General features: G+C 39.8%; 1 protein-coding gene across 1 annotated transcript in view; it reads right to left on the bottom strand.

Moving 5' to 3' along the window:
* The window catches only part of Ubr1 (ubiquitin protein ligase E3 component n-recognin 1), a 112,025-nt gene extending 94,318 nt beyond the window's left edge, over positions 1 to 17,707 (bottom strand). The window contains exons 1-3 of the mRNA XM_028766833.1: positions 17,514 to 17,707; positions 7,263 to 7,519; positions 3,810 to 3,888 (exon numbers count right to left, since the gene is read on the bottom strand). Of these exons, the coding sequence (XP_028622666.1) occupies positions 3,810 to 3,888; positions 7,263 to 7,519; positions 17,514 to 17,594 (417 nt within the window). The 5' untranslated portion in view covers positions 17,595 to 17,707. The remainder of the gene's footprint in view (positions 1 to 3,809; positions 3,889 to 7,262; positions 7,520 to 17,513) is intronic.
* Between the last annotated feature and the right edge of the window lie 529 nt (positions 17,708 to 18,236).

An 18,236-nucleotide genomic window follows, 5' to 3' on the forward strand; every position in this document is an offset into this window, starting at 1 on the left:
AAAAACAAAAATAGACTTACTCAGAAGATAACAAGAACAACGTGATCTGGACTCTTTCTCAGAACTCCCCCCACCACATACAGTAAGAAAGCATGAGGCCACCTGTGAGCCACACTTTCAGCCCCTAAAATTACAGAGACCTTTCTTAGCTTGCAATCCACACAACCCCACACGTTGGACTTTATTCAGGCTGCAGTGTATTGACTGTGCTAGAGGATGAGCTTCATCCATCTAAGAGGCCTTTCAGGAGACCTGAGAAAACCAAGGTTGTGGATTCTAAGACAGTTAACTTCAAAGGGAAGAACAAATCATAGGAGGAAAGCTGGTTAGAGAAATGGAAGCTTCAGAAAATCTGCAACTACAAAGGGGAAGGAAAAACAAAAGCAACAAGAGAACCAACCAGTACATGGGTAATAGAAAGGGCTCACAGGGCACTGAGACTAAAGCTGGACAGACAGACAGACACATGTCTGCAATCCTAGCCCAGGGGACGTGAAAGCACGTCGATCAGAGGGTCAAAATCATTCTGTTACACAGAGAGTTCTCGACTAACCTGGACTACATGAGACTACGGGGGCAGGGAAACCCAAAACAAAACAAACAAACAAAAACACTTGCGACTAGATGAAAGGTCAAATAAGAGAAAAATGAGATATAGGCCTTAAGAATGAAGTAACCAATGGGGGAAAAATAACAAGAAATAAGGCACATGTGAAATACAAAAGCAAAGCACAAAATCTAGAAACAAAAATTTAGCAAATCTGCCAGGCGTGGTGGTTAGTCACACCTTTAATCTCAGTACTCAGGAGGTAGGCAGATCTCCGACTTTGAGGCCAGACTGGTTTCTATTATATGTTCCAGATAAACCAAGGATATACAGTGAGACCTTATCGCATAAATAAATAAATACATAAATAAATAGTCAATTTAAAAAAATGACACAAACCAAATTTACAAGACAGAAGTCCTTTTGTTTCAATTTCTTTTTAGATTTATTATTTCACACGTGGAGGTATTTTGCCTGCATGTATCTTTTTGTACCCATAAACGTCAGAAGAGGGCATCAGGTCCCCTAGGACTGGGGTTACAGATGGTTGTGAGGTGTCATGTGGGTACGAGGAATTGAACCTGGATGCTCTGCAAGAGCAACCTGTGCTCTTAACCACTGAGCCATCTCTCCAGCCTTAACCCACAACCTTTTAATGAACATATAAATTGGCCCAGTAACACAAGAAAAAGACCTGACCTAAATCTATCAAAATTTTGTGGAACAACCCAAGTTCATCAATAGAAACAGATAATCAAAATGTGATGTTCTATAGTAGAATCTTATTCAAGCTTAAAAAAGGAAGGAAATTATGATATATGCTGCATTTGAATTTGAGAGCTTTATGCAAGTCAAGCCAGTCACACAAGACAAACACCGATTTCAACACCAGAAGAGGCACTTACAGAAGTCACATTCACAGAGAGCGGAAGTAGAATGTTGGCTACCAGGAGAAAAGCAAGGAAAGGGGAGCCACCATTGAATACGTTTGTTTTACAAAGTGAAATGAAGTTTGGAGCCAGATGGTGGAAATGGGTACATAGTATGCGCTTTTAAAACTTGGCATCACCCAGCTGCATACACACTTACAAATGGTTCAGATAGTACATTTTATATGCATTTTACAAAAACAGAAACTGGGCAGGAGGCTGTCTTTCAAAACTAAAAACAACCTCAAACAATCTACCTCTACAGATCAAGTCTCAGACATACTTACTTTTCATATGCACATGAATAAAAACACACATGTAAGTAAAATAAATATAAAAATGTTTAAGAAAGGGCTGGAGAGATGGCTCAGTGGTTAAGAGCACTGGCTGCTCTTCCAAAGGTCATGAGTTCAATTCCCAGCAACCACATGGTAGCTCACAACCATCTTTAATGGGATCTGATGCCCTCTTCTGGTGTGTCAAGGACAGTGTGCTCATATACAATCAATAAATAAATCTCTTTAAAAAAAATGTTTAAGAAAATAAGAAAGGTATGAAACTAAGAGAGGTGCTTCACACCTGTAATTCTAGCACCTGAGAAGCTGAAGCAAGAGGACTGCCATGAGCTGGAGATCAGCCTGAGTACACAGTGCAGACGCTGGGCTCTATTCTCAGCATCACATATTATGTTTGTCTAACCAGTGCTACTCAACCTTCTAACACTGTGACCCCTTAGTACAGTTCCTTATGTTGTGGTGACCACACAACCATAGAATTATCTTAATTGCTACTTCATAACTGTATTTTCTACTTATGAATCATAAAGTAAACATCTGTGTTTTCTACAGTCTTATGTGACCCCAAAAAGGGGTTGAGACCCACAGGTTGAGGACTGGTCTAAAGCAACATCTTATTGTACATGAAAAATAATAAACAGAGGATCAAGGAAAACCTTCAGCGGTAGAAGAGTCCAAGACAGTGTTTGAGAACAATGACAAAGCAAAACTTGAGCTCGATTTACAGAATGATAGTCTGTCTTAGAAACACACAAAACATACACACAAATATTATAGCATTAAAAAGGTATTAGAACTGGGAATACAGTTCAGTGGTACAACACCACTTGCCTAGCATGTTTGACTAAGTTCAGTTCTCATTACCTCAAAGACTGTATTTATTGGACTATGCTATAGCACCACGATAGAGCTCTCGCCTGACAAGTGTGTACAAAGCACACCAGCTTCAGCCTCCAGCACTGCAAGACAGCATACAACGACTGGGAATCTAGCTCCATGATAGAGTGCTTGCCAACCTCACGTAAGGCTCAAAGTCGAACCCAAACACAGATAAAATTAGGTATTTACCTACACAGTATACTGAAAAGGATCTAGGAAAACTGAATGATATAGAATATAAATAAATTTTTCAGTTGGCTTTTACCCCGCCTGGAGATGGAGTCTGCCCTTGCCCTTCTCCTCTCCCCTCTTCTCTGGTGCATTACATAGTGCTCCTTACTCCTGCCCATGGCTAACAGCTGTGCTCCTTTCTCTTATAAAGTATATCTTGTCAGAGAATCTACTCAAGGTACAGGTCATTTGCAAAATTTAACAAGGAAATGAACAATACTAATCTGGAGTCCAGACACAGGAAATTTCAATACTATTAAAGTTCCCTATGTGACCAACTCTAAAAACGTTCCATTCTCTGTGTACTCACCTTTCAAGAATAATTTGTTTAAGCTTATAGACATAACTTTTTCTTTGTTATTCAAAAGCCTCTCTTTTTATGTATGTAGTCTGTGCTGGCCTAGAACTTTCAAGTTTACAAAACATATGGACTATGTAACTTCAAAATGTTGTTTACATTTTACACAGTACTTGAGGCATATTATATATACAAAGAGAAATATGAAACATCATGTCTGTCTGAGCTCAGAATACAGAACCAGCATTATTATGAGAGAAATACATTTTAGCTCTAATAACAAAACTGCTTAATAATTCAACAGAAAAGGCAACCTCAACCCCATTATTATGAGAGCACAAGAAGAAAAGTTTAGAGACTGATGCATTGCCTACTATGCTCAGAAGTTTCCTGAGAATTGATAATTTTAAAACAACTTACAGAGAGTCAAATTGTCCAAGAATGTAGGAAACTAGAACTCACATATACAGTTTTAAAATCTCAAATTGGTCTAATCGCTTCATACATTATCCAAGTATGATTAAAGACACATATCAGAGCTACTTAGCAGAAAATAAAACAGCTCAAAAGCTTAGACCACACGGTCATCAGATTCCCACTAAGTGACTTCATGTATATAGTTTTCATACCTTGTAACGATGGTTTTTATGAACACTACTCTGGAAGCAGTCCATACAGAGCACACACGTTGGATCAATTGCACAATCCCTAAAGAAGATAAAGAATTAGATTCCAAAAACCAACCTGCACTGACACTTAAGTAAGTGAGCTTCCTGTGTGGTGGACAAAACAACACCAAATGCCCCAAAAGCTGAGTTCTAAGAACACTTGGAAAAAAATGACAATGCTGCTGCCATAATTTAGCCTCATTTCTAAGACACTTGAGTCCACAGGATGTTCAGTTTATAACTTAGAGCTTTACTTGGCTTTTAAACTGTTAATTATGTGGAAAACTATAGGAAAATTATGTTTTCATTATCTGCCATTGCCACCCTCTAATTTACATGTACGTTTCACAAATGCTGTGCACTGTAACTGAGGTGTCAATAAGACAAAACTCATTGATCATATATTGAAAGATTCTCAAATACCGAGCAGTACCTGGCACATAAGAATGAGCACGGAATCAAGAGACACTCAGTCCCTCTTTGCCCTTATGCGCTTTTACAACACATGATACCACTTCACATTTTCAGAGAAACACGACAACAACCTAAGTTACTACAAGGTACAGAATCAAATTTTTAAATATTTGAAGTAATGAAATTAAAAAGTTTAAAAATAAATGTTGGAGTTGGGTGTGCTGTCACACATCTGTACTTTCTACACTCCTGGGGTGAAGAAAAAATTGTTGAGAGTGGAAAGACTGACCAACATAGTGAGTTTAAGGCTAGCCTGGACTATATACTAAGCCCTATCTCAGGGCTGGAGGAAGAGAAAAAGGAGTAGGGAAAAGAGGGTGAAACTTAAACAGCTGACAGGACCTAAAGGTTGCCCAAAACTCTGTAAAATTCTCAGTAAAAATATATCATCTAATCTGTTTAAAGCAGTTTCCAATTTAAATTTTATTTTTAAGAATTCCATATGAGCATTGCATTTTACAAAATCTATATGCCTCCCTCTTTCCCCTGGAACTTATTCTGTGTCCTCCTCCACGTTTCCTAAATTCACTACCTCTTCTTTATTACTGACACACACACACACACACACACACACACACACACACACCATGCTCATATGGATATGTGTTTAGGGCTGACCACTGGGACTGGATAACCCCAGGGAGTTTGTTCCTGGAGAAAATAGATCTCTCTTCTTTAGCAGTCACTGGCTGCCAACAGCTCTTCATCTAGGTGCAAAGCCTCATGCAGTCTTCCTGTCCATGCTGGCGTGACAACTGGTACTATCGTTATGCAGGTCTGATCAGGAACCTGTACATTAAGATTTCATGGGTGCAACTTCCTTGTTATGTTTGGAAGACACTATCTAGTAGCAGGTGTCCTGGTGTTCTGCCGCTTAAACTCCCCCGTCCTGCTGCCTGCCTCCTTTTCAGGACTGTTCTATAGGTATAAAGGCTGCACTCTAGGGGCATCATTTGGAGCTGAGTACCCCAGAGTCACTTATCCATTTTGACAAGTTGTAGACCTCTATAATAATTTTCTTCAGCACTATTGATACTTTTAAATTAGTAATTTTTTTGTTGGAGTAGAGGAAACTATCCTACATTTTGTGGGCTACTGTAACAGCAATCATGTTTTCTACATACTAACAATCCCTAACTGTCAAAATGCTTCCAAGAAATTTAAGAAAGATGAGGGCTACAAATGTTATATGCTTTAGTTGAGACTGAGCTTTGGTTGAAAACTTATGAGAAAAATTACTATTCAATATAGCAATATAGAAAACAAATACAAGAGCTAATGTTTTGTTTTGTTCCTGAGAGAATTAACAGGAAACCATTTCAAAAACTGTGTTTTTAAAAACTGTTAACTAAGACTGAAGTGATGGCTCAGTGGTTAAGAGCATTGGCTCCTCTACCAAACCGCCTGTGTTTGATTCTCAGCGATCATACATACCATGACAGCTCATAACTGCCTCTAACTCCAGTTCTAGAGGACCGCTTTTCTGGATTCTTTGGGTACAGGCACATACATGGTACAGAAACATACATACAGGCAAAACACACTAAGTAAAAACATTGTAAGATACAGAAAAAAAAACCACAAAACTCTTTTTTTTTTGGTTTTTAGAGACAGGGTTTCTCTGTGTAGCCCTGGCTGTCCTGGAACTCACTCTGTAGACCAGGCTGGCCTCGAACTCAGAAATCTGCCTGCCTCTGCCTCCCAAGTGCTGGGATTAAAGGCATGCGCCATCATCGCCTGGCCCCACAAAACTCTTAACTATATAGAATCAGCAAAGCCTAAAATGACAGCCAAGCATAGACAATAAAACTCTACTGATAAAGGCTAAAAAGTCAAGTCATAACCTAAATGACCTCAAATAAGGAAGAAAAGCAAAAAGTGGTGCTAATATCTAAAAGTCAAAAAAATTCTGCTGGAGGTACGCACATAGAGGTGTACACAAGTCCCAAGGGGATCTCTATGAGTTTGAGGCCATCCTGGTCTACACGATGAGTTCCTGGCCAAATAAAGCTATATAGTAAGACTCTGAATCAATCAATAAATAAAAATTTAAAAATAAATAACAACAAAACAAAAACTTCAGGCAGGAATGCAGAGTAAGAAACTTCTCTGATTTACAATGACATTTAAGACAGTTCCTTTACCAAAAACAAAAAGTCTGCACCTGCCTCCAATTTCCACACAACTGACCTTTTACCCTCAACCACATTCCAGCTGTTCCCACATAGCCCTTGACCTGCAGTTCTGAGAACCAAAAATTCTGTAAGGCTTTGTTTCTTTGTGGTCTTACACCAAATTTCAGTCAGTGATAAAAAAACAAAACAAATTCTATTTTGTTATCCATACATAGATACATGTAAATATATATATATATATATAACATTTTTTTAATATATGTATGAAATCTGGATAGTGAGCGGATGCCCATAATCCCACAGTGAGTTCTAGTTCAGCACAGGCAACAGAATCTAAAAGGTAAAAACTTTAAATATATATTTACATGTTTGTATGTATGCTATGACATGTGACTGCAGACTTTATATTACTTGTGAGTATTTATATCTTTGTGAATATTCATATATCTCTTACAGAAATCTAACCTGTTTGACTACAAGGTTCTATTAAGCTACTGTTGAGGAAGTATTCAGAATTCTGAAATATGCCTAATCTCAAAAGTTTTAGAAAGAGTATGTTGACTACATTACACATACACAAAACAAAGATCTATTTCTTAGGTCCTTCTGAGGAACAGAACAAAAGAGAGAACTGTTTAACAAGGAGCCAATTAAAAATCAAGCCACATGAGCAAAACTAGATTTAAAGTATAAAACAAAGGAACGTAAGATTAAGCATACTATAGACAGCGATGAACTAGGGAAAGGCATGCTGCAAACAATAAGCTGTAAATGATAACTAATTCTACACATTTCTGATACTTACCTACAAGAATATGTTGTTTCTCCACTTTTGAAAACCTTCCCACACAACTGAAATGCTCCACTGTGCTTTAATTTCTCTAAGCAAATATCCGGATCCTCTCCAAATAAGTACCACTCCAAAGGAGTGAATATTGACATTTGTACATTCTCTTCTTGCTTTTCCAAATCTGGGTCCATCTCGGCAACATAAATTTCTGGCACTAATTGTGCCAAATGATGTAAGAAAGCAGTATAGAAATCAACTTGCTGATCCCACCACTGAAAGGAAGAAAAGATGACAATCAGACTTTTCACAAGTTCTTTTCTTTCATTTTAAAAAAAATAGAGTATTTTATTTGATCCTATGAACCTCTGCCCCTCAGTTCCCCATCCCTCCTAACTTCCTGTCCTTCTCCTTTATGTATTACTTCTAACTCATTAAATCCCATGTGTGCTGCCCATATACTGCAGGGGTCACACCATCAAAGCCAACTTACTTCTTAATGATTGAGGAGTACAAGTAATGGCATAATTCTGTACTTTCAAAGCAATTTGCAATGTTTTTATCCAAAATAAGAGGTGAATCAAGATGGCTCACATGACATGTATAAGTACTTGCCATCAAGCCTGATGACCTGGTGATTCCCAGGATCAACATGGTCAAAGAGAACTGATACCTGCATGTTGTGCTCTGATCCACACGCATGTGTGCATTGTGTCACATATGAACCCACACACACCAACACACATACACACAGACTCATAGATAGATAGATAGATAGATACAAAGAAATTTTAGGTGTTCTTTTTTAAGAGTTGAATTAATTGTGGGTTAGCCATATATTAAACACAACTACAAAATATATGGAGATATATGTCCTGATATATAATATTCTTTAAGTTACACTGTTAAGTAAAAGGCAAAAGGCCTGATGGTGGTGCACACCTTTAGTCCCAGGACTCAGCAGGCAGAGGCAGACAGGTCTCAGGGAGTTCAAGACCAACCTGGTCTACAGATTGAGTTATAGGACAGCCAGGGCTACATAAAAAAAGGTACAGAAGAGTGAGTTCATATGCTATTGCTTATACAAAGGAGGTAAGAAGATACACTTTATATGCTTCTATTTAAATAGAAGATCTCTGGGGAAAGGGTGGGTATGGCTAAAGTAGTAGAGTGCTTGACTAGCATATAGGAAGTCCTGGGTTCCACCCACAGCACTACATTAAACCCCAGCATGGTGACACACAACTCTAACACTGCACTCTGGAGGTAGAGGCAACAGGATCAGAAGTTCAAGGACATCCTCAGCTACACATCAGATTCAAGGCCTGGGTTATATGATGCCTGTGCCTTTTAAAAACAACAACAACTCTGAAAATTTCAAAATAAATTAAAAATGAAAAAAGCCCTGGGAAGGATTTGATTTTCACTGCGTACCTTTATGGTGGTTTGAATATACAATGTCCACACAGGCCCACCCACATGCTTAAACAGTTGGTTCCAGCTGGAGGTGCAGCTTTGTGTTAGGGAGGCTGTGGAACCTGGAGAAGTAGAGCCTCAGTGGAGGAGCGGGAAGCCAGGAAACTGGCTCTGAAGGTCACAGCTGCTCAGCACCCTCTGCCCCAGTCTCTCGGTTCTAATCCATCACAGAAGTAGGAGCAAGCCGCCTCAGGCTCCAACCATCAGATAGGAATGCCCTCCTAGCCAGGAAACTGGGAGCTAAAATAAATCAGTCTTCCCCTAAGCTGCCTCTGTCAGATGTTTTGTCCCAGCAAAGACAAAAAAACTACACACCTTGTAAAAAACTCATTCTAAAAGCTTATTTAATCTCATATATCTCAGTACAAAGTTACTCATAAAAGTAAAACACTTAAAGCCAGAAAATGTCCCTCCTGTTTATTCTAAAATAGCACTTACCGTGGAAGACACTCATTCTGTTGCCCATCTAATATCATTAGTTACAAATATTCACTCACTTAGCAGTGCCGGGAGCTGAACCCAGGGCCTGCTGCACGCTGAGCTGGCTATCTATATTTGTTTTGTTTCTGTGAGAGACAAGGTCTCACTATGTAGCCCTGACTGTCCTGAAACTCATTTTTTTTTTTTTTTTTTTTTTTTTTTTTTTTTAGCTCTGGCTATCCTCAAATTCAGAGAGTTATCTGCCTGCCTCCACCTGTGGGGTGCTGAGATTAAAGACATGTGCCACCACACATGGCCATTAAATTGATTAATTTAAATGTTTACAACTGGTCCTTTCAAGTAGACTGGAAGCTCCTGAGGAAAAGAATTGCCTTTCAAAACCCTTTATACCCACAAACACAGCACAAGTATTCAACAGACGTTCTCAGTTACCACAATATTAAGTACTGGCTGCTAAAAATAACATAAATGTTGGCATTAAGCCTTTGTAACTTTGTCTATAGAAGCATCTCAGTGGACACAGTATAATTATGTTCTTTTACAAAGGTTCCCACTATTGCCATGACTATGGAGTTTGCTTTTTTGGTTTAAATTTTTAATTCTTTAAGGGGTTTATACAGCATGTTTTCATCACATTCAGCTCCTCTCCCCCAACTCCTCCCAGATCCACCTCTCTCTACTTCCCCACAGACCTAACTTTGTGTCTTTTTTTTTTTAACCCATCAAAACCAATTTGTGCTGCAAATTTGGATGTATGGTCTTCCTCTAGAGTCTGGTTGACTTACTAGGAACACTCTTAAAAGAAAATTCTCTCCCTCTTCCAAAAGCTAGTAACTACCATGGTTCCATGGCTAGGGCAGGGTTTCAAGTCCACCTCCCATCTCCATGCTATGATTTAGCCTGGCTTGAGTTTGCATAGATTTTGTGTATGTTGGCAAAACCCCTGTAAATTCATATGCTTCCGTGCTGTGTCCAAAAGACACTGTTTCCTTCATTGGATATATATCTGCCTCTAACTCTTATACTCTTTCCAGCCCCTTTTCCGTAAGGATCCCTGAGCCTTGGGAGGAGAGGTGAGTTTTTATTATTTTCATTTTTCATTATTGTTGCTGCTGTTGTTGTTGTTGTTATTATTATTTTTACTGATCTCACTTAGTAGCCCAGGCTGACCCAAACCTATTTAGCTCAGGCTAGCCTTGAACTCATGGTAATTTTCCTGCTTCATCCTCCCAAGTTTAAGAATTACAAGAATGAGCTTGTAATACTTCTTATACCTAGCTCAGAAATTGTTTTTCAATTAAAATGCTTGTGATCTCTTTCCAGATTAAAGCGCGCGCGCACACACACACACACACACACACACACACACACACACCACACGCACAGCCAATAAGATATCTCAGTCATGCTGACTGAAGCTTAATCCTAGCTACTGCAAGGTACAAGGATAAAACTGACTTCTAGAGTTGTCTTCTGCCGGGTGGTGGTGACACTCGACTTTAATCCCAGCATTTGGGAGGTGGAGGCAGGTGGATTTCTGAGTTTGAGGCCAGCCTGGTCTACAGAGTGAGTTCAGTGTCCTACAGAGGACAGCCAGGGCTCCACAGAGAAACCCTGTCTTGGAAAACCAAAAAAAAAAAAAAAAGAGTTGTCTTCTGACCTCTACATACACAGTAAGACACAAGAGTACCTATACTCACATATATCCATATGTGCATACATACATATACACATACATATGTATGTATGCACACACATACCTACACCCACACAAAATGAGTAAAAAAAAAAAAAAATCATAGACTATGTCTCTTACTGAGTTAACAAGAAATTCAGGAATTACTATAGGTGAATGTTTCATTTTTTCCCCCTTTTGGTTGTTTTTAATGTTTTCTTCCACTTGCAACAGGAATTAAATGTTTAAGTTGAAAGACCAGAAAAACAAACAAACAAAAAAACCAATTCTCTCCACAACATTTGGAATTAAGGGAAAGCTCTCCTAACTAACTGTCCATAAAACAAGTTCTCACAACACTTAAATCCTAGACATTCTGAACATTTTCCCTGTCCCCATGGAGATTAAAACATAAGTTTGCAACTCTATAATCTGCAGCTACAGACTTCCCTGTGGTCGATTCTTGTTCAAGCCACACCTCACCCTTCCATAAGTCAACTGCTAGACATCTACAGTCTTCAGAGGCCTGCCACTTCTTACATTCTTTTTTTCTGATTTAAAAATATTTTAAATTTTATTTATTTGTTTGTTTTTTCAGACAGAGTCTTACAATGGTGACCTGGAACTTGGCTTGTAGAGTAGGTTTGTCTTGAACTGAGAAATCTGCTTGCCCTGTCTACCAAACTGTGGGATTAAAGACTTGGCTGCTTCTGCTTCTCTCTCTCCCTCTTCCTTCCTTCCTTCCTTCCTTCCTTCCTTCCTTCCTTCCTTCCTTCTTTCCTTTCTTTCTTTATTCCTTTTTCTTTCCTTCCTTCCTTCTTCCTTCCTTCCTTCCTTCCTTCCTTCCTTCCTTCCTTCCTTCCTTCCTTCCTTCCTCTCTTTCTTTCTTTTTTAAAGAGCAGAAACAAAATCTAGAGGCTCTGGAATTTTTCATAGGTAGTATCAAATTAGCAATCAGAAAACATTTCTAGGCATCAAGAAATCCTTGGGCATACAAGTTTCCTTGTATTGTTTGACAAGTACTTTTTGTTTTGCTTTGTTTTCGTTTTTGTTTTTTGAGACAGGATTTCTCTGTGTAGCCCTGACTATAAACCAGGCTGGCCTCGAACTCAAGAGATCCACCTGCCACTGCCTCCGAAATGTTGGGATTAAAAGCATGCACCACCATGCCTGATAACAAATTCATACTTTTAAAAACAACACAACTCCTGCTTTCAAAGAGCACATTTTCTACTTGGAGAGTGTAGGAAACTAACGGCTCTTAGATTAGTCCCATGGTCCTATGGACAAGTAAATCTAGGCTTATTTCCTCTCTGTCAGTTCCATATTGTCAGCCCTAATCTGACAGTCTCCCTTCCATACTAAATTTCATTATTCCTACTAGCCTTGTGCTGTCTGTAAACATGAGTTCCCTATGTATTTGTGGCATTAACAATGAGTCAGAGCAATATCGAGAGGCTATAACAAGCACAGTCTCTTCTGTCTCCATTTCTGTCTCTCCTCTTTACTCTTGAGTTAAAGCATAATAAGTATGCTGTCAAAACCTGGTTTTTATAAGCATCCTGTCTCTCTTAAGCAGCCGCCTTCCATTTTCATCTCTGATCATACTTCTTTTTGAGTCTTTGGATAAATGCAATGTTTTCCTACAGCTCTTTTCAGTGTACGGACTACACACTTGCAAAACAGCTAAGATATTTTCTTATATTTCAAAGTAAAGGATGTGTGCATTAAAAAAGAATGAAAAGACATACCTTCCTGTGGATAGTGCCATTGCTAAGCTTTCTCGTAAAAACAAGGGCTGAAAGGCTTTTTAAAAGTTTTCCCATAAAAGCATATTAAGTGGTTCGAGTCTCACTCTACTGAGTCAAGTAGACCTTGTTTAGAAGAACAGCATTAAGTAAGCTATTTGAAGGAATAGTTAAGAGAATAACTGTGGACTTGGCTCTGATCAGGACCTGAATTGCTTCTGGGGAACAAATGGGTACTTAAGGAAGCATAATATTTCTTCTGGTTCTTTCTGTGGTGTTCGTTAAGAATATAGCCTATTTCCACAAGTACTCTAGTTGTTATAGGGACATAACACTTTTTTAAAGGATTCCTCATGCTAGGCATGATGAGTTGTGAGTTACAGGCCAGTCTGAGCTATATAACAAAATCCTGTCTCAAGAAAGTAAAGAGAAAAAAACTAAACAAACAAACTTCATCAATCAAAATAAAAACAGTGATTGCTTCTTCCACAAGAGCCATGTTAACTCATATAGGAGTTCGTGTAAGTTACCAGGAAGTAGTGAGGTCTTAATACTTTGTCTTAAGCTACCCGAGACAATGGATTAGAGTTTATACAAAATTATTTCACAAAATATAGGATTAATGCTGTTATAGAAACTGGATATTGTAATGGCAAGGGAAATTTGAAATAGCCTTCAAAGACAGCATATAAAGAACAGGCAAAGTCACCTTTACCTTTCCATGGGTCATCATGCATCATGATTTACACATCTATCTTCCCAGACAGATTCTCTATGAGGTACTGAACACTGACACAGAACTGATTTAGTCTTAAAGATTACACTGGTTGCTCTGTAGAGAAATGACTGGAATGCTTTGTCCAGCATCGCTCCAGGGACTTGCCCTGACTACGGGTGGCAAGGGAATGAAGAAATGACAGACCCAGAGACAAAAAGCTGGGACCAGACAGCCTGGACTCACAGATGAAGAAACCTCAACACCCCAAAAGCTCACTTGTGTTTATATATATACGGCACAGACAGGGAGGGCTCTTGCATACAGCTGAACAAGAAGGCAGGATTATAACATACAGATAAACAAGGAGACAGGGTTTACGGCAGACAGTCTGGATCAAGGGGGTGCGATTGGCTAATCTCAATAGGCGCGTTCTCTGTAAGAAGCACTCTTCAGACTACAAACATCTTGGGGAAGTGGGGATGACAGTTATGGTGGACATTTTTTTTCTACATACAGTATCATTATATGCAAATGGAGCAGAAGAAGGCTTTGCCATCTCTCTGAGCCTCACCCTGGGATCAGTGGTGAAGAGGGAGGCTTTGCAATTTTCCCATGGGTCTGAGGCCATGTTCCTTGACAAGCTTTTGTCCACATCAACAGCACACATTTACTCAAGGCTTCCTCCCATCCCCACACTGGAAGATGACAAGAGTAGAAGGAAAGAGACTAGCTCAGAAGCTGCAGTTGTCTAGGCAACAAATGGTGGCTTAGATTACAATGATGAGTGTAAAGACAGAGAGACATTTGTATTCAAGAGATGCCCTGTACTGAGACAAGAATAACAAAACCCTTGATTTGCCTTCCTGCTGCCCCTCCTAAAATCTACCATGAATGCAGAGACCAAAGACCAGAGATACAGATGTCATCTGTTCCTTTCATTTTACTTCAACTTAATAATTAGGTCATCTTTGCCTCTATCACATTTCCAACATCTTCCTCAAGCTGATACACTTCTGTCTTCCTGTAACAATCTCTCCAGTCCAAGCTGACTCCTATCTGCTTTCTTTTTGAAACAATGATCAGACATGCTGGTGGAGACAGGCAAGCAACTGAGTTTATGATTTTCAAGCTCACAAGTGAGATGACCTAAAATTATAAGCTGGGAACTGAACAAATATAAGAATATGAAAAGCTGTAGAACTGGATGAAATCACCTATGCAGTGTCAGTATACAGAAAAAGATCACAGTGCCATGCCATGAGACACCTTCCTCTTAGAAGTAATTTAGGTGTGATCCAGTCAAAGAAAACAGATGTTCCAGTAGACCACTTAATGCCCTCTGGATTTCCAATTTTCTCAGTCCTTGTCATGGATCCAATAAACTACCCTTTCCTAAAAACTTCATCCCAGACATTGTCTTACTCTTATTCTCTCAACTGTGTGTTTCTGGGTATATGTGTGTGTGTATGCACACAACTTGACCACAACTTGATTCCTATAGCCTCAATCATCGATTCTAAACTGGTAACTTCCAAGTGGCTAGCTTACTAAGGCATTCTCGGGAATATGTAGCTTCTTGGACCTTTTGGACTTTTACAGCCCAATAATCAACTCTCTTGGTGAATCTTTTTTTTTTTTAACTCAAATTATTTATTTTTATCTTGGTGAATCTTATGCAATGTCTTATATAAATGTCCAATAACTCTCAATTATTACTTCATTCTAAGCCAGGCAATGGTGGTGCACGCCTTTAATCCCAGCACTTGGGAGGCAGAGGCAAGCAGATTTCTGAGTTTGAGGTCAGCCTGGTCTACAAGAGTTAGTTCCAGGACAGCCAGGGCTACACAGAGAAACCCTGTCTCGAAAAGCAACAACAACAACAAAAAAATTCATTCTAATTTTTTAAATTATTACTATTATTGTGTATGGGCAGATATGTACATGTGCCACAGCATGAATGTGGAAGTCAGAGGGCATATTTGTTGGTTCTCTCCTTCCACAGTTTCATTGGTTCTAATGATCAAATCAAGGTACCAAGCTTGTGCAAGAAGCAGCTCCCAGCCATCTTGTCAGCCCTATCATTTCATTCTACTTAGGTGACGTTAGACCTTGCTGAAAGGTTACTAAAACACCCTGTATCTAAAAAAAAGGAAATTTAGTTTAAAGAAATCAGCAACTGTAACTAGAAAGGCACTCTAATGAGAACGGAAACTTTTATAACAGCTTGTAGCTGTCCTGTATTTGTTATTTTGTTTCCACAAGACCCAGCAGTGGTTTGAGATACAAATTAAGCAAACAGTGGTGGGGTGCTGAAGACTCAAGCTGAGCAGTGTTGGCTTAACGGCAAGGGTTTTAAATAGGGAGAATGAAATGGGAAAAAGCAGCTTGAAAAAGTACAGGAAGTAGGATGAACTCTGGGGTCAAGCAGAAAGGCTCAAGCCAAAAACCAACGGCTTCATAGTCATAGGTCTGTATCCACTTAAACCACCCCATCTTGAATCTAAATTCTTCATCATTTATATTATCTATATCATTAGACTGAATTCCCTGAGGCTACATGACACCACTCCTTGCTTCTCTGTAAAGTTTAAAAAGCCTTGCCCAAAGAAATATGTTATTCTTTGAAGGAGTGTTTGTTACAGATTTCTGTTCAATATCTACATACCATTATTTCTAATTCCAAATTAATGGATGTTTTATGGTTTTATTAATGGGTTTTACAGTGCTAATGGGAAAGAATTAACATGGCAAAGATTTAAATACACATTACTCATCTTTGGCAATAGGAAACTACAACTCTTCTGACTACAACATACTAGATTACAAATCTAATTACGAATCTTTTTTTCTATTTTTGTTTTTAGATAGAGTTTCACTGTCTAGCTCGGGGTTTGCCTGGATCTCCTGAAAGTAAATGATCCTTCTACCTTAACCTATAGCTCAGAAGAAGAGCCCTTGCCTAGCATGCATAAAGCCTTAAGTTTTCTCTCCAGCACTAAAAAACAACAAAACAAAACAAAAATACCAAAATCAACCAACCAAACAACAGCAAAAACAGTTTAGCCACTTGGAAACATTTTCTAGCTGTTTTCATTTGAGCGACACTACCAGTGGTGAAGTGAGTTTCAACTACTTTTTGGGATGGAGGAGGAAGACTGCCAAGTGCTGACCTAGTAGATATATTCTTATCCCAACTCTGTCCCTACTGGGTTTTTTATCTCAAAGACATTCTCTCTAGTCTCCGTGGTTGACTTATTTCTGAGTCATTCTCTTGTCTCATAAAAGAATGTTCTAGAGTCTCCTGGGGTAAAGTAAGCCAAAAATGAGTTTATTAAAACTACAAACAACTTCACTAACAGGTATGTGTATATACAATGGGTTTGTGTGGGTGCAGGTGTGAGTGTTTCCCACACTTTTCCATATGCAGCTATAGACAAACTGATAAAACATGTCGTGATCAATATCGAGTATTTTATAAGTATCTCCTTCCCTACTAGTTATCTGAACGGACCACATAAAAACATTTGTGAACAGTACCCCACCTTTTAGCCTGCTCTGTTAGTATTCTCCCTGCAGCCAGACTATTGACTCAATTTTATTCTTCTCCTCTTTCCTCATTCTTTCAAAATCTAAGAGCCAAGTATAGATTCCAGTATTCTCTCGCTTGAAATGTCCCTTCTTCCATGTAAAAGGCACGACAAATGACAAATTTCCCTCACTGGGGGCCAGATCTAGGGTTTTCAAGACGCTACAATAATGGATATCTGGACATGACTTGACAGTCACAACACTCGCTGCCACTATCAAGTCCACCCGACAAATGCTATATCACACCAGGTTCTGGTCCCAGTTCCTATCATCAAGAAGGGTCAGCAATGGATCTATCGAAAAATGGCCTTCTCCAACATCACCTCAGCTCTTACAGCAAACCACCTTAATTTGCACGAGTTCTTTCTACTTCAAAATAGAGACATGCGTGTGTGAGCACGTTGAGCTTTAATAGATGACAGTCATTAAACTCCGTAGATCTGGCTGGCAGGAATGTGTGTAGGAGATGGCTAACTTTATCGGGCTGGGGGGAGGGTCGGTCCTTCTATCCTAGGACTCCCCTTCCCCAGCGCCTCCATAGAAAGCGGAGCCCCAAACCCTCCCAGGCGCGGTGGGAAGCTGTTGGTGGAGAGGACAAAAGGCGCTAGCCGATGAAGACTCACCGATGCCGGCCGCTCAAGGGCCAGGGGAGGCTCCGGGCTGACGTCCATCCTCTCGGCCCCGTCCATCTCTTCGTCCGCCATCTTAAGGGAAACGAACGCCCGCAGTTCCCGACCCCCGGCCGCCAGCTAGCGGAAACCTGTGGCCGGCCCGACGCGCCAGGGACGACACTTTTACGACGGCCCCTGAAGTCAGGTTTGTCGCAGCACCGGAGTGGCTTCCGGTCGGCTTCCCGGAAGCAGGCTCGGGACCTGCCAAGCCGGAGGTTTCCGCCCCTGATGGTTAGAACTGCTCTCCCGGGGCTGATCCCCCAGGGAAGTCCTCACCCTCTGTCTTTATCCCTTAACCCGAGGGTAGGCGTAGTGAGATGACAAAACCGAGAAACCTAGTCCATTTGTCGGTAAGGGAAGACAAACCGAATACAACTTCGTTATGGAATACCACGTGAGAAGAACAAGATAGATGTACAGAAACATCGAGGGAAAAAGGTTGCCACAGGTTACAAATTTATGTATTTGTGCATCTATGCATTGTGCGAAGGAATAGCTCTGAACCAGGAGAAAGCACCCAAGGCCAAGACCAGAGTTGAAGGATAAAGGTGATAAAGAGCTAATTTAGTGTCATCTGTTCTTGGTTTGGTTTGGTTTTTTTTTTTTTTTTTCTATCCAAAACGAAACATATACTAGACTCCAACACAATCCACCCCCCCCGGCACGCCAATATAT

The sequence above is a fragment of the Grammomys surdaster genome, unplaced genomic scaffold, assembly GCF_004785775.1.
Source record: "Grammomys surdaster isolate TR1022 unplaced genomic scaffold, NIH_TR_1.0 170, whole genome shotgun sequence".
NCBI lineage: Eukaryota > Metazoa > Chordata > Mammalia > Rodentia > Muridae > Grammomys > Grammomys surdaster.